Genomic DNA, 17,316 nt, shown 5'->3' on the forward strand with positions numbered 1-17,316 from the left:
GGGACTGATCTCAGTTTGAGAGCAGCTCCAGGATTGGTGGGAGCAGGCTAGCCCAGTGCTCATTTTGAAGCTCGGGGCCTGTGCCAGTAACCCGCCGCCAGTTGCTGGGTGTATAGTGCGCATGTCGGCTGGCTGTAGTAGCCAGCCGGCCAACCGGACATGTACACTGAAAGGGGCAGTAGTCATCCTGCAATAGCAGGATTCAACCCCGCCCCCTGCCTCATGCTTGCGCTGTATACAGCGCAAGCTGGTGGCAAAATAAAATGGCATTTTTATGCCATTTTATATTTGTGTGGTTGCCTGCTGCGCTCACTTCACAGCAGGTGGGGCGACGCTCCTCCTCTCTCGTGGACTAGCTGCCGCAGCCAACATGGGTGGCAGCCTTCTCTATTTTGTCTCACTCCATTATTTGTCTAATACGTTTCAATTATTCGCAACTCCTTCATTAAGATGTGTGCAGTACCAGAGATACGAGACGGTGTAATACTAAAGGGCACTGTTTCCCGTATCACGCCGCCACTTAGCAAGCTGTTAAATTCAGGTAGTTTTAGTTCTTTTCATTAACATTACTGAATTAAAGAGCCAGATTACAATGTGGTAAAATGAATGTCTAAAGCCCACACTACAAATCACCACTACAAACAGACGAGCAGAAAAAGTATTTCTCTCTTGATTTGGTGTATGAGGAATGGTGGTATTTTCCATGCAGCATTACCGCAGGTGATTTTGAGGCCATAGTGACCAGACCAAAGATTGAATAGCCGCCTTCAGAAAGGTGCAGCAGTTGGAAGAGGCATGCCGACGAGGTGCGGTAACACAGATGTCCCATATTATTATTCATTCCACTGGGGACGACTTAAAATAACAAGGTAATTTCACAAGCCAGATTAATGACCCTCTTGGAAATAGTAATAGGTAATTACTGCTTCTGTATCTCTGTTGCACCTGTAATGAAGGCTTATGGATGGAATCATTGTGTCCCCGCAATGTAGACCCATGTTGCCACCCTAACTGTCAGTGAGTCTGAACCCTAGTTTAGGGATGTTGTGTTCACCACAATTACAGTTAAATAAGTTTTTTTTTTTAAATGAGCAATTTACCTCCTCAGTAAGGGAAGCGAGCTTCCTTAAACTCTAGAGTTCAACCTTTTTATTGGACAAGCACGCTGTGGTCGCATGCACTGGCGCATGAAAATGGAGGAGGCAGTTTTAGAGCAGAACAAAGTCTTTTATATGTGAAAAATGTATGACACTGAACTTGGACGGGGGGAGCTTTATGTGCCCTCAGATAGCTTTAGGTCCTTTCTTAGGGTCAACTTATCAAAGGAAATTCAACTTTGCAGCCGCCTGGGATTCCCAGGGGAGAGCAGAAACCGGAGGCCATGTTGGAGAAGAAATGGAATGGCTTCCCTTTAATCCGAGATGGACAACACATGAAAAGACTTCCTCCTCAACCCACTGACCTCACCAAAGGACGAATTTCTTTGAGGTGTTATTCAGATGCTATATTGGAGTGCGCACAGCTGTGGAAGGGAAAAAAAGCACATAACCTAGACGGTGCAAGTGCAGAACTGATAGGGTTTGACTAAACAGCGAATGCCATCAAGCAAGGTTGACCAGACATCCCATTACCCAGAATAATGCGGGTTTTTTTAGATCTGTCCCAGGGAATTTTCTGTAGTGCAAGCTCCAGTTTCTAAAGGGAGTAGACCAAAAATTGAGGGAAACAAGTCTTCATGTGCAGTCGCGGTCGGCACAGGTGAGAGCAGTGGGACGGGTGGGCTGGGGGTTGGGAATACGACATAAGACAGGATAGGTTAAATAAAACATTTTTTTTAAAATTATTACCTTGCACTCGCCTCATTGACGATTCGGCGATGTGGCGAGTGCAAGGTAAGTGGCTTTATTTCGTTAATGTAACTTATCCCGTCATATGTCGACATCCCCCCCCCCCCCGCGCAGGCCATGCCCTACTGCTCTTACCAATGCCGGCTGCCACTGTTCATGTGTATCTTTTCAGAATTAGTTAGCATACTTGATCAGAAATTAATCTAATTAACACAGATAATGCTGTGCATAAACATAGCATTTAATTTCCCCACAGCCTCACTGGTCTGTTTTCTGTGGTGGTGAGCGCTGCCAGTTAAGTCTTTATGTGCACCAGGGTAGCTTCAAAAATGTAACTTTTGATCTTCAAAATCAGGTCACCCTGCATCAGTCCCATTGTGACCCAGTCATTTCAATCGATTCTGGAAGGATGGCGTAATGCAAGAGAAAAATGAAGACATAGACATACCTGAAGAAGAGAGACATTGGTAAGGCTGAGTCTGAAGAGGTAGTTCCTGAGAAAACAGAAAAAGAAAATTGTTAAAAAAAGGTAGGGCTTACTTTGCCACAACCCTTAACCAAACCCAAATATGATAATGCCAAGAAACCAGTACATTTCTCACAGCCAGGACAGACTATATTTGCCCACCCCCTTCCTATTCTTGAATGACAGTTGATGATATAGTTCAATGGGTTGAGTTCTCACTGCAGAGACTGGGGTGTCATCTGCATGTTGCAGATTTGAAAGCAAGCAGGGCCATTCATCCATTGATCTTTACAATGTCCATAATATGAGCCCAAATGTTAAATAATTGCATCTATTATTTAAGTATCAATAAACAATCCACTTTGGAATTTGCACTAAATAGAATTTCAATATTATGAATAATAAACATCAAAAATATTAATTCATTCATTAACCTTTATTGCGGCTATTTCAGCCAGAAAAGCACAGAAGTAATTTTTGCAGTACATTAAAACATAATCAATAGCAGCATTGTCAATTGCAATTTCAGTTCAGTAAATTCATACATTGTGCAAAAGTCGCAGTAGGAGTGCAGGTAATCAACCATAAAATTGAGGCTATAAAACCACAATTTAAGTTAAAAGGTTAAAAGGAAATCTAAAAGTCAGCGAGCAATAATTTTTAAAAGAGAGAAAAACATCCCATATAGTACATAAAAAGGTATCCAGAAAAAATAAAATCACTAGTAGCTAAATAGCTTCCTTTACCAAAAACATGGGTTTAAGCCACATTGCAAAGAGAAATTTTGAGCAAACCACAGCATATACTAGTGCAGTGTCAGATTTCAAAATCCTTAGAAGATCTTGATAGTTTCTAATGCCCATGTTCTTACACAATTGGATGATCCACTTTACCCTAGATGTTTTATACGCAGGGCAGAAGAACATTACATGGGTCAGAGTTTCCTCCTCCACCATGCAGCCTGGGCATAAAGACTTTGTGTGTCCAGCCCACTTATCAGTTACTGCATAGAGCGGGAGGGTTCCGTATCTGAATTGCAAGTATAGCCTCCTTGCTAACGGTGGCTGAATCTGGTCTAGAATCAGTTCAAACTGATAAACTGACTATAAATCCAGAAACACCTGTGTCAAGCTTGTCATAGCTACTCCCTGTATTACTCTTGTGAGTTTATAAGCTCTCACAGTCTTAGATAATTGGCTTTTGGAGATAGCTGGACATGCTTTCTCAGCCGAGGATCATAGGTCCTTCATGTGCATGGCACGGAAGGAGTCCTTAATAAACGACAACCAGGTATACGGCCTACAGCCCCCAGCAATGAAAGTACCGCTTTCAATTCATCCCTATAATGCCTTAATTTAGGCGTGCTCCACAGCCGCCGCCAATATAGCAGCGGCCTAGCCGAAATAAAATCTTCTATTGGGAGAATTCCCAGGTCCATTCGTAGGACCTGGGGGGTGCTTATTGGTAAAGCTAACATGTTTCTTATGAGCTTATTTTCTTAAATGGGAGGCATTTATGCTTGGACTTTATAAATCTCAAGTATCGGGCTTATAATCTTTGTCGTACAGGACTTGTGGACTTTCGTTAACCCTCCTACAGCTTGTATTAATTTCAAATTTGCCTTAGCAATTTGGGTGCTCCATCCCATCTTGTCATTTAGTGACAGACCCAAATAGTCAAATGTTTTAACTTGCTCTAGCGGTCTATCATCCATCCGAGGATATGGGCAGTTAGTGGTAGTGGCATTGAAGACCATATATTTTGTTTTATTGATACTGACCACCAATTTTCGCTTCTTGCAGAACTGGACAAATTCATTCAACACCTTCTGCATCCCCATTGGTGACTTAGAGAGGAGCAGGGTGTCGTCTGCAAACATTGGGCAGGAAATTTAGATGACACGATTCTCGGAGCATCTAGGTCTTTTGCGAGAAGCAGGTCATCTATCAGACCATTTAGAAATAAAGAAAAGAGTGTCGGGCCAGTACACAGCCTTGTCTGACACCCTTTCCCACTGGAAAGGGCGCTGTTAGAGAACCGTTCTTCCCGTATCTTACTCTAGCATAGGTGTTTTCATGAAGGCGTTTAAATTGGAAGCAAAGATATGGCGGAACCCCCATGTCCAGTAAGATCTTCCATAACTGGTCACGGTCCACCAAAAATATTCAATTACAGGTGCTGGACTTTCATGGGCATTCTCTTTTGGGGCACAAAAAAGTCCCACGTGTTTAGATCTCGGTAGTTGTGATGGTGAACAACACTGAGTGATGGTGAAGGACCTCTATCTAGAACACCCCCTTTGACTCACTTTAAAAATCTTTCCAGTAGGTGGTGCATATCGGAGCTAAACCAAATGTCGCCCATAACATGATCTTGTGCTCATCCAGTTGATACACTGAGGACGTACCCACAAACAGGGTTCTCTTTGCGGGAGTCCAATTTTGTGATACTCTGTACCCCTAGATCTTGGAATCAAAAGAATCAAAGGCCACCGGAAGACCTAAAAGCATGGCCAAACGCCCTCTGTAAAAATGTAACTGTCTCTTTGTAAATATATTTTTATTCACATTTCATTTTTTCAGCTCAATTTTTACATACACGTACTGAGTCTCCGCTCACCACCTACATTTTTAATGGATTCTCTTCCTAAAGAACAACGCAAGCACAATTATGCAACTTTCTTGTTTATTGGTCTCGTTCCTTTTTCAGGAACAATAAAAAAGTTTTGATAATCATTGAAACCACGTCTGAGTTTGAATTTCGAATCATTTAAACCAAACCTGGTTGAATTATATGCACCTGGATATACACAAACCCCAACTTCCACCCAACGCCATCACTTGGATTCACTCTGGATATCAACCTCACCCCATGGCACACACTTCCAAGCAAACAAAGACGTTTTGGTGCCAGCTCTCTACACTTGTGAAAGTGAAACAATTGCTCACAGAAAGCGACTTCAGAACTGCTGTTCAAGCCCTTGTACCTTTGCATCTGTATGGTTGCAATACCCTGCTTTATGACCTCCCATGATCCATACTCATCCCTATTTAGGGAATCCAACACAGAGCAGTACTCTCATCCGGAGGCTGAAGTAGTATGAACACACAACCCCAATACTTAAGCAACTTCCCTGGCTCACTTTTCTGGCTGACATCATCTTTATAACCAGCTGCATCATGCACAAAACCATCACATCCAGCACCCCCACATATCTGGCCAGCAAGCTCACCATCTCTGGGGGTCCTCTGCACACCAGCCAGGACACCATCAGACAGGAGACAATGTGCAGAAACAACTAAAAACTAAATAAATAACATGCCGTTTCCATCTATCTACCCAGGGTCTGGAACAACATCCCATTCAACTAGAACCCTGCTCCAACAGATAGGACGTTGCACTTCTTTAAAGAACACTACACCACTGTAACAGTCCAGTCCTTCTTCCAGTACTAAGCTACATCGCCCATCACTTTTTGACTATATCTTAACATCTGACATTGTACAGCGCTGCACCACAGTATCATCTGCAGATTTTTCCACGACTTTAGCTTCAAACAATTTGATTTGTTAGATTAATTTAACAATGTAAAAAAATACTTTCTGTATACATTTTTAAGTGCTATATTTAAAAAAACGTTGCTGTATTCATTAATATGCCTACAATCTAATGGAGGATGTAGTCAGAAAGTTGGTGAATTTTGAACATCCCGAGTGTGTCTCCGCATGCCGCCAGCATGCGGTTTTTGGTTGCCTGATCGTACGCGGTTGAAGAAATAGGAGCGTGAGATTGACAAACACGCATGGTTGCGGTATGGTTTTTTTAAGAATACAGATTTACCCTTGAGCCACCATGGGACCATTATGAAGACGCCCTTTGGAGCTTAACATCACCATCCTTATCCAAACACCCTTAAGGTTCTCCTGTAATCTAGAAATAGTGGCATTCGTTTTGACATTGGCAGTTACTACATTACTGAGGGGCACAGCTGGTGCCAGTATAAAGCTTGTACAAGCTCTTTTTCCAGGTCCTGAGGATAACCCAGTTAAAACACAATTGGGGTTTGAAACGCATTAAACGTTTGTTTGTGAGCAAACAAGTGTCCTTTATTTTTGAGTATCAGGTCTACATTTCATTATGACAACAAATTAATTTAAGTTTTTCTAACGACCTGAATACAGTACTGTTTGGCAAACTTTCTCCCTGGTTCTGTGTTGTATCTTATGTACTCTTAATTTTGTGGTGTATTTTCTCAACCTTGCCCTTGGGTTTCCTTCAGTTTTTTTTCGCTCCTTTTACCTATTCTATCTATTTCTTGTTGGAATTTGAGCTTGCTCACATTTCTTAAATATTTTTTAAAGTGAAATGTAATGTAGTGTTATATTTGTGATTGTAAAATATGTTATATGTTTGCATTATTTATGTGGTTCTGAAATAATTGTTTGGGATGTTCATTGAAATAGTAAAATGAACTAGTTTACTTTGAAATTGATCCTTTAAAAGATATATAATTAAAAAGAAAAAATATACATGTATTTGTTTTGCAGTCACTATGAGTGTCACGTGTGATTGTGGTCAGTTAAGTGTTTAATAAATATCAGTATTTGCATTTGTGTTGGTGTTTCTACTATAGATTGGTCTAGCCTTACTGATTATGGGCCATCCCCTTTATTGATTTGAAGAAGTACCCCTCTTCTACAGCAGGATTTCCCGCCTTTGGAGCACTAACCATTAAGCATCCTTCAACATGACTATTAAGAAGTTTTTCTCACTCTATATCATGATTGACACGATAAAAGGCCAGATAGGCAGGATGACTGAGATTATGTACTGAACAAAATTGAAGCAAGATGGTTTTGAAATAAATGTTTGGGGTTAGGAAAAAGCATGAACAACACACTGTTCATGGTCGAGGTTTCCTGGAATCAAGGCTTGCAATCTATCATCCTGTGGCGGCTCCTCCGCTAAGGCGGAGGAGCGTCGCCTCACTGCTGCAAAGCAGTGAAAGAAAGAACAGATACAATGATAAAAATTCGAGGTTATTATTGTATTTGTTCCTGCTGCACAGCTTTGCGGGTCGGGCGGGCAGCTCTCCTCTCAGAGCAGGGAAGGAGTGGTTTGCCCACTCCTAAGTGTAAATGACTGTTTGGCCAGCCTTTTCGGGCCAGCCACACAGTCATGCCCACTTTGCATGTTCTCCATGCAGGCTGCATTACAGCCTGCGTGGAGAACATGTCCAGTCCCTCATTCCCTGGCTGAACGCCATTTCAAGGCGCTCAGACCAATCACTGCATTGCACCGTTGTGATTGGCGTAAGGAAGGGAGCCTGGCTGCTTCTTGTTCCGGCCCCGGAGAGGAGAGACTGAGAACACCTGGGAAAGCAGCAAGGTGGTACGTTTTTTTCTTTTTACATTCCCTGGCCCGCCCCGCTACTCCCGATCCATGCCAGCCATCAATGTATGCGACTTATGACAGGTCTGCGATAAATATTCGATTCAGAGGCTGCTGTGTTACATAAGTATAGATTTATTTCATATACAAAATAATCCTCAATCTGCAGCCTGCATAGAATTCAGTAACAAATAATGTTTTTGTTCGAATGGATCGAAAGTTACTTAAAAAGAGCCATAGATGGTGCATTGTGATGGCATGCACTTTGCAAAGTCTACCTGGACACCTTTCATTTGCTGACTGCTGTATCTCGGGTAGCAATCTGGTGCCAATAAGGCAAAACTTTTGCCCAGGGAGTATTCATATGTGTTAAAATTACCAAATAATGACAATCCTGCCACCAAAATTACTACATTATAATGCATTTGCCTTGTCATTCGGCATAATTTGGTCCAACCGGACACACAGTTAGGTTCTCCATTACCACCTAATTCCAGTAGTCCAGTCTAGAGTCTAGCACTTTTCAAGGGAAAAAATGCAAGAGTCCAAGGTAAACCATGGTACCAAACTGCCTTTTATGTCTCGGGAGTATCCACTTCTGCCCCAAAATAATTATAAAAAGTGGCAGTACAGAAACACAAGAACATTCTGGCATTTTGCTTGAACCATGAACCCCTTTACCAGAGCTGATACCAACGGACTGCAAAAGATCATTGTGAGGTGAGATACATTTGCATGCCAAAGATGCCCTTTCAGTAAAATCTTAGCACTCTTTGCCTTCAGTTCCTGTGCATTCTTACCCCTCCGCTTGTCAAGAGTCTTGACAATGACTACTATTTGTTGAAGGACTTCTTGAAAATAAAAAAGATGGATCCCGCTGTCTTACTATATGAATGACTATTCTCGACTCACCATATCCATGGGGCCGAACACTATTCATCATCTCGGTTTCCACTACACCTATCTAATATCAGGCCTTTCAACCCAAATATCCAGAGTGTGAGAAGCACTAAGGAAACAAAGGGAGAGAGTCAAATAGAAGATTCGGCAAACCACACAGGAGTCTTACTTGACGTGTTTGGGATCTGGCCGATGATGCCCAACATCCCTGGCACTGATAGGTAGGACTTAAGGAACCACTGCTAATCCACAATACCCACATTTTATAGAAGGTAGTGCATTGCTCTTCTTTGAGCGTACAGCTCAACTCTGCACCTGCAGTCTGGCCAGGAAAGGACTCAACTTCCAGCTTCAATATTGCTATTGTCCAGGATAGTGCTTTCTTATTGGATTTTCCTTTGAGGAGCGGAGAGGGTGGTGGGGGGCATGTAACATGTAAAAATTCACCCTACCCTACCAAACACAGTTGAAAAAGACAGGCATACAGGTATTGCCAATGCTTGTTTTAACTTGTCACCAGACTGCACATGGATTGCATGGGTAAGTAAGGTTTACCAGCAATTTGAATGCTTGGATAGATATGGACTTGGGCATCACCGCTTGTCAACTGAACACACAGGCCCAATAGGTTTTATGCAGGTTGGGCACCAATACAGCTGCAAACACTAGGTATGTGCAATTTACCGAGTTAGAGGATGCATGACCATGCCACTTTATTGTTCTTCCCTATCATAATTTAGGAAGATGCGTCCACATTTAGACCAACACCTTGGTCATGTGGTCCAAACAAATCTTCTCGATAGCAGAAGTTGAGGTGGATGGCCACTTGCTGTGAAGTATACTTCCCAGCCATGTTGACTATTGGTAAGAACAAAATGGGGGATGTGCTAAGAATGCTGACTTGCTGGAGAATACTAAGCTAGGCAAATGCTTTACAATGTATTCAATGCAGAGGGCCTGCTGACCTAACTTCTCAATGAGAAGGACAAACAAATATGAAAGCTTCATTTTTAGGGTAGAAGGCTTCAGCTTAGATGCCAGGACAGCAAATGCTGCTTTCAGGGTGTTTCTGGCTGCAGGATGCTAATTCCTTCCTGGAAGTATCACATTCAATCCATTCGTTCCATGCATTTGTGTCCCTCCTATGCCTGCTCATTTCTCTTAACACCTCACAATCCCATGCGGACTGTCAGTGACACGTTAAGATGTAATTAAATTGGTGGCCATAGCATGCAAGCCCTCTCATTTTCAAGACAAGCAGCATTGTAGTGCCATGTACCTTGACAAAATAATGCCCCTGCCACTTACTGACCACATTTATTGGTAAGGAGTATATTGATGAGGCATACAAGTTCCTCAAGGCTTTCCAAGAAAGAGCAAATCTCAATTGTAGATCCTTTGTCTGGTAGGCAAGTAGGTTTTGACTTGTGCGCAGAGGTACATGGACCTCCTCATACATATGTCCTCCTTGCTATTCACAACGCTGAGGTTATGAAACAGTATGAATTATGTTAGCCCATCCAGTATTTTGTTTTGCAGACCACACTGAATACATGAACTGTGGTACAGGAAAAACCTGGCAAAAATGTGTAAACATAATGCAGCCTATCACTAAATTTCCTTCATTACATTTTCAATGCCAGGCTACAGACAGCTTCAGCTATTTGCATGACGTTATGTCATAAATTCTTCAAACAAAAGTACAAGATGAGCAACTCAAGAGTGAGTTGCATGTCAGGCTACTTCAGCCATTGGCTTTCATTTGATTTTCATGATATGGCATTGGTTGGATGGGCTTTCCATTGGGGTCGTGACATTTTGTGGCTGGTTACAATGTTCCATTTGTGTTCCTCTGATGTTTTGATGATGGGGCATCATGTACTTGTTTTGTTGGACAGGTGATGTGACATGAGTACAACTTTTAATTGATGATTACTGTGTGTTCTTTCATGTGTTTACTTGCTGCGAAATTTCATCTTAATTGACATTTACTGCTCTTGTGCTTAGGAAGTGCTTTACGTTTGGATAACTTAGTGTGTCATAAAGACATAGTGCTATTATGTGAAAATGTGTTGGATTTATAGCTTTAATTGGTTCATAAAGTAAAGTTGTGCACATAAAAAAGTTTTAATAAACATACAACATGCTTGCCCTCTGTCAAAAGTATCTATTGTGCAATATTTTGCTGTGTATGCCTTTAAAGTACACCGCTCATGAGGCAAACGTTATCTTCTGACTCCTTTTCATTACACTCTTCTTTAAGGGTACAGAATAACCTGTGATTCATTTGTAAAATGATAAGTTCCAGGGCCCTGACCAGAAGGCCACTGCAGCTTGCACCACCCATCGCTCCTGTCGTTGTTGCCGAAACAACTACTAAACATCTTTCTCACCTGCAAGTGGGACAGTTCAGATTATTCTAGGTCCCCTAATCTAAAGGAATGGCTGCGGAGGCAGGTATTAGTTATTTTTATTGTATATTGTATTCATAAACAACTGTTGTTCTGCATTGTTATTATGCTCATCTTTAAATTACATGAGCAGTGCCACCATAGGAAACCACTGGCTCAAATTAAGCACTGAGCTGAACTCTGTGAATGCAGTCCTTCTCCCAGCTTTCATGTGTAGTAGCCCAAGGTACAGTGGTGTAACAATGGCACCCGCCAACCCCAACAGCGTGCGGGGGTCCTGAACGGCAGGAGGCCTCCTCAGCACTGTACTCAGGCCTGAGAGCCCCGAATTAAATCCGAAACCGGGGTCACTTTGTGTATCTTTTAGGGGGGCCCCCTCAACTTTCGTAACGCCACTGCCCAGGTATTGCCTCACTTTGGGATTTATTTCTAGCACAGCTAGGGTAACACAAAGAAAGTCAACCAACTGTTAACCATTTCTTTTCCCTATCAACATAAAGCCGAACATGTTGGCTTTGCCAAACCTTGTTTTAATATTATTAAATGCAGGGCCTTGTCAGCATTTGAAAAATAAAGCAAAACATTTTTAATGTTTTTGCCCAAGCGCAAAAGCCAACTAAACAAAACAAATGAGAAAACGTGTTTTGTTAATTGCAAAACATTTTAAAATAATAAGCTGTGTATGCTGTAACCGCTCTTCAATTTAATGGAAGCTTTTCCCCTGATACAGGCCTAGTATAAATTCTACGCAGAGAGCATAAAATCACACAAATCATACTGCCAGTCCGCCAGAATGTTTGATATAATGTAAAATGGATGATCCATGGCATCCTGCCACAGTATAAACGTTTGAACATTCCTTTCAGCCTCTCATCTGAAACCAGAGAATGAAAGCTAACATCTCTTTCAAGGTGATAACAGCGGAGGCAGAGGCCTGCTTCTTATCCCGCGCCAGCAGGCTGCACGGAAAGCAAAGGTTTAGTTATAGAGCAATCTCCCCATTATAGATATAGCATTCTGAGGATGATTTGTACAGCAACTGATATTCCAATATTCCATGGGTTTCATAGCCTGGTATGAAGAGGTCCCAAGGCAAAGAATTTTTAGAGCGAAAATAAAACGAGTTTCTAGGGAGTGTAAAGTCAGCCCACCATAGCGCGCCGAAGCCCACACCTGTGTACCAGTGCTTTTGGCGACGGGGCTTGACCACCTCCTGATCTGTCTCTAATAAATGCAATGTGAGAGAAGCAGCATCTTCCAATGCGGAAGTAATAGCAGTGAGTGGCGGACATCTTGGTGTGGTATTATTTTTCATAAAATGCAATAGATTGTTAGGAAACTATGGGGAAACTATTACTACTATTTCCAGCCCGCTTAAAACGTGTATGAAAGAAGTGGGAAGGGAGACCTGATACAATCCTGCTCCAAACTGTCTCATGATGGGTGTCGTACACATTAGGGACATTTTATCTCTTTCTCTAGCTTGGGTTTTATGAGTTGTGAAATTTAGAATCTGAAAACTATAAAAATAAAAAGATTTAGTTGTGGGGACATCCCTCTACCATTTGACATTAATCTTTTAGTTGTGATTTTCTTTTACCGCAAATATAAAAAATGTGGTTATTGAAATGCTTTACCTTTCTTTTTAGAGACCTCTCCTTATTCGAACAGGCCTGTCGCCCAAATTATAGACACAGTCCAAAAGCAATATCTCGAACAGTGATTTAGATCAATGAAAGTGAGGGGAGGGGGAGGTTAGTCAAAGAGATTCGTGACATAAGTATTTCCATGTAGGAAATTCATAAACCTGTAGAGAAATACATACTAAGATCCAGAGTTGGAGGGTGTTTTCAATGTTAACCAGATTTTATGGCTAGACACCAGACGTTTATGATGTATAACTCTTTATTTCCACACTCCAAGGATCATTTACCTTAAGCAGAAATAGTTCCAGAACTCCTAGAACGTTCAGACAGAGGCATTCCAGGATCCTGCCTCTTTTTTTCTGCTCATCAAACAGCTAAATCATGCCTGACGTTATGTGTCAATACATTACAATGTTTTATTCTTCTTGAGTTTCAGTAAGATTAAACTTGTTTCTCGGTTCTACTTCTCTGTGGGAAGCATACTTTACCATGTTTTGTATGTTGAAGCCGAATAGTTTAACTACCTTGTTTTAGGGATACACTGAGGTGAGAGGGACTCCTTCCAAATGTCACTCTTCTAGATTGACAGCTCATTCTCACAAAGAGCAACAGGTGTTTGGAGGAGAAAACCAAAGGGCATAAAAAAATTGCCTGTCACGAGGAGGAACACCCGAATCAGAACCGATTGATGAACATAGGCAGCGGATACCAGAAGGGGTTAACCCAAAAAGGAATAACAGGAGGACTGAAACCACGAAAACAGGGAAAAAATCAGAAAGCAACACAAAGGAACTACAAGGCGTCAAAAAGCCCACGAGACAATAAGTACACGAAGCATTGCGACAAGCTTTTACCACACTTGAAAATTACTTCATAGGCCAATGAACCCCACCACTTAACGGTAGGAGAAACCATGAGCAGAAAAGCCAGGGCAGAGAGAGACTCACCAAGTCTACCAGCCGAAGGTTCTTCAAAAACCTTACTGTGGTTGACACATCTCCAATGGTTTTTCAAATGTGTAGCAATTTTTTGAAATAAGCATGCCTTTTGTTTTGTCAAGGGGAGGTGGAGCTGGTGTTCTCTGGTCCTCTCCCTGGAATTGCTTTAGCAACAGTCACATATCACCGAAGTCCTCTATGAAGGCTCGATTGTGTGGTGCAGTTTTTTCTTCTGGTAAATATTAAGTTTTGCTACATAAACCATCATCTGCTGCACAAAATGCAGATTTTAAGAGAAATTGTTTCAAGTTCAAATATAACATAAGATGTATTTATTTGTTACGCGCAAGTTCACACTTGGTCCTCTTGACGCTCATATAACAAATGCTCAATATTGCCAAACACAAGGGTACTCATGTTATTGACCTCAGTAGGATGGACGGCTGAGTGGAATCGCTGGGATGCTAACCTGTCACAAACATGACCAAGAGGTCAAACAATGATTCCTGGAGATGAATTTTCAAAAGTTAATTGTTCAGCGTTGATAGCTGTAATCGACCAAAGAAAGTGGACCAAATTGTGTAAACATCTTCATTTGATCAACCAAGAGGAGGTGGGTGGGGGGTTCGGGGTGGACGAGAGAGGTTGAGGGGATTGGTTATGCTCATTCGTCCTGACCCAAATAAGAAAATACACATCTTACATTTTTCTTCCACTTTTCACACAAATTCATATTCACATCATTGAAACTGTTTTCAAACCTGGTTATTGCAACAGGGCTCTCCCAATTTTGAGATATTATATTTTGATTCTCAAGAGTCTCCTAGAAAGACAGGTTTTGTGAATTTTAACATGCTGTTCTGCAGTGATCTTTTTAATAAAAAAAAGATCTGCTCCCAGAGGCTCTGTAGTGCGAACCCAAATAATGAAGCCAAGCTTTAAATCAAAAGGGGGATGGTCTAAATAAATGAGACCCGTCTTTTATTACACATAGTGTGTAGCTTTGTGTTCTGATATGTACATCACAGCATGTGTTTTACACTATCTATGTTCATCTGGGATGTAGAAAGGACGGTGTTAATAAGTGGCTGTCCTCTGCTGCTTTGCAGTACAAGATTATTAATTGCGGATATATATACTTAATATAGGGTCAGCGATACGTGCCTAGTTTTCTTTCTAATGAAACCTTAATATTTTCAAAGCCCCTGAGTCTTCAATTATTTTTGTAGGAGTGTTTAAAAATCAAAATAACTCTACAATAACGTTACATATTGTGCTGGATAATTTGCTCTTAATGACATGAATGAATGAATATTCTTTAATGTTCGATTAATTAAAATCATTACAATATACATAACTGCAAGCATAACAACGGAATACAATAAAAGAGAGTAACAGATGAAGGCCTTTTAGTTCATGACTTACGGTGCACACTCGAGCTGACGGGCAGAGTTTGCTAAAATCGGTAATAATCGGAGCAGCAATGATCCAATCCGGAACAATGGCGCAAAGGCATAAAAGTGACAGCAGCGCCTACAGTCCCGGTCTTCTCGCCATTTAGGTGTACTCTTTGTCCAAGTATGTGAGAATGATTCAGTATGCAAAATTAATAAAACCTTTGCATATACAGTCCCAGCATTAATTTCAAATAAAAACCTTTTAAAACAATATAGAAATGTGGTTGTCTCGTTTCAGTGCAGAGTGCAGGAGTAGACTCATCTCGCGTGCTTGTACGTGAGCTTCTGATCTGGAGCATAGTGGGTTCCTTGAGTTTCTTATGTTACTTTGATTAACCCCTTGAGAGTCACATAATTTTCTTTTCCATGCTGCATAATTTTTTCAACTATGACAGACAATACTGAATAACTACTGTACCCCCATACAATAAGGATGCAACTGAATTAAAGACTGCAACCCACCATTCTTTGCTCCCCTATGGGACTGAAGAGGGTCCAGGGTCACAGCACCCCTGCACAATGGTATATGCCGAGGCTCACTCCAGCCACGGTCATGCTGATGCGTTCACCTTAACCCCTTCCATGCTGATGACGAACCCCAGCCGTCACGCTCCACGGTGCTCGTGTGCGGATGACGGCTGGGGTTCGTCATGGCCCCACCCTGTTCGTTTGTTTACCGCACAGTGGCGGAATCGGCCCAGCATGGAAGGGGTTAACATCGCGGCCTCAACTCTTCCTCCTGCCCACACAATGTTTTGCCCTTGTCCTGCGTGTGGTAGGCCATTTTCTAGATTTTGTAGCCAACTGCTTGTTCCAATATTCAATCAATCGTTACTAACCTGCCAATATGAATCTTCAGCTGATGCTGTTAAGAAGGTGTACAGTGACTTCTTGGAGTTGGATGTTGAGTGACATCTGATTCTTGGATGCCAGCAAGGCAGAGTAACGCTAGGTGTCACTTGGCTATTACTGCAACGTTGTAATCTAGGACTAACTTTTTTAAAGTTATCTAGGTTTCCTTTCTCTTGGGGTAGCATTGTTTATATTTGTTCTAGACAATCATAACAGAGGATCTGTTAATGGTTTCTTATTACTTGTACAATGTGGAAAAAGAAGGATTTTCTTCTATATTTAAATGAATATGGCTGTAAGCTACTGGTGTAGATTAACAAGAAGATAATACACTAAGCATCTGGGTTCAACAGTGATAATGGTACACAGGGCTGGCGCAAAACTATAGAGAATGTAGGTAACTGCCTAACAACACCTCCATAAAATGCCACAAAATGGACCTAGATTGAAACAAATTGCTTCAAAAATGGCCTTGTTGCTAAGGAAGGTGGAGGCCCGAACTACAAAATTTCATTTTGCCTAGCGCTTTACAAAACCTTACATCTAGCTAATTCTGCCTAAAAGTGAACGCTTATGTATATGTATGTACATGGCATTTCTATAGCACAGACCTACCCAAAAGGCTGCGGAGCACGGGATATCCAGTTACCACTTGATACATGTGCCAAAGTTTAGCATCTCCTTAGCCATTTTTTAACTGCCCGTAAATTCTGGGTTTATTGGCCATTGCTCTGATTTTACAACATCCGCTTCGGCTCGCATGATGACAAAGGAGGGCTGCACAACACACTGCCTTCTCTTTGTTCTACAGGCATAGATTACACTGCTGTCCAAGGTCGCCTGCACTTCCTCCCTTATGCTAGCTGGCATTAAATTGTTTCCTGCGCTGGGAGGTACAGCTATTTGTTTACATTATGCTATGAGCTCCCTAGACTGCTTATAAATCACTATTCCAGACAACAGACAATTACTTTGCTGACAGCTCGAATTGATGGGGGTGATGGCAATGTTCAAAGAGAGAGATAAGCTAAAGGACACAGAGAAGCTGATGATTTGTAAAGTGTTCAAAGTTAAACAAACTTTTCTTCTGAGTAACAACTCGGTAAATTACTGCTCATGAAACAATGTCTACAGTTCAGTAGAAAAAAACTGAATATTGGATTGGACTGAACAGCATTCCTCAGTATTCGTCTCTCTACTGAGCATTTATTCAGCTATTGGGCGCAAACTAGGATCATGATAGTTTATTTTGTAACACTTAGACATTCTCATACATGTGTGGATTCCTTCTTTTATACGTCAATAACGCTGGTTCTGTAAATATATTGTATTGTACTTGCATTTATATTGCACTTCGTACCCATGGTGATTTGAGGATGGGTAGCATATGTCTCCTTGGGAATGCCTT

General features: G+C 41.5%; 1 protein-coding gene across 1 annotated transcript in view; it reads right to left on the bottom strand.

The window, feature by feature from the left end:
- The window catches only part of SEMA5B (semaphorin 5B), an 827,217-nt gene that overhangs the window by 392,986 nt on the left and 416,915 nt on the right, over nt 1–17,316 (bottom strand). The window contains exon 5 of the mRNA XM_078682030.1: nt 2,296–2,341. Coding sequence (XP_078538156.1) covers nt 2,296–2,341 — 46 coding nt within the window. The remainder of the gene's footprint in view (nt 1–2,295; nt 2,342–17,316) is intronic.

Source organism: Lissotriton helveticus, chromosome 3_1 (assembly GCF_964261635.1).
Source record: "Lissotriton helveticus chromosome 3_1, aLisHel1.1, whole genome shotgun sequence".
NCBI classification, from domain to species: domain Eukaryota; kingdom Metazoa; phylum Chordata; class Amphibia; order Caudata; family Salamandridae; genus Lissotriton; species Lissotriton helveticus.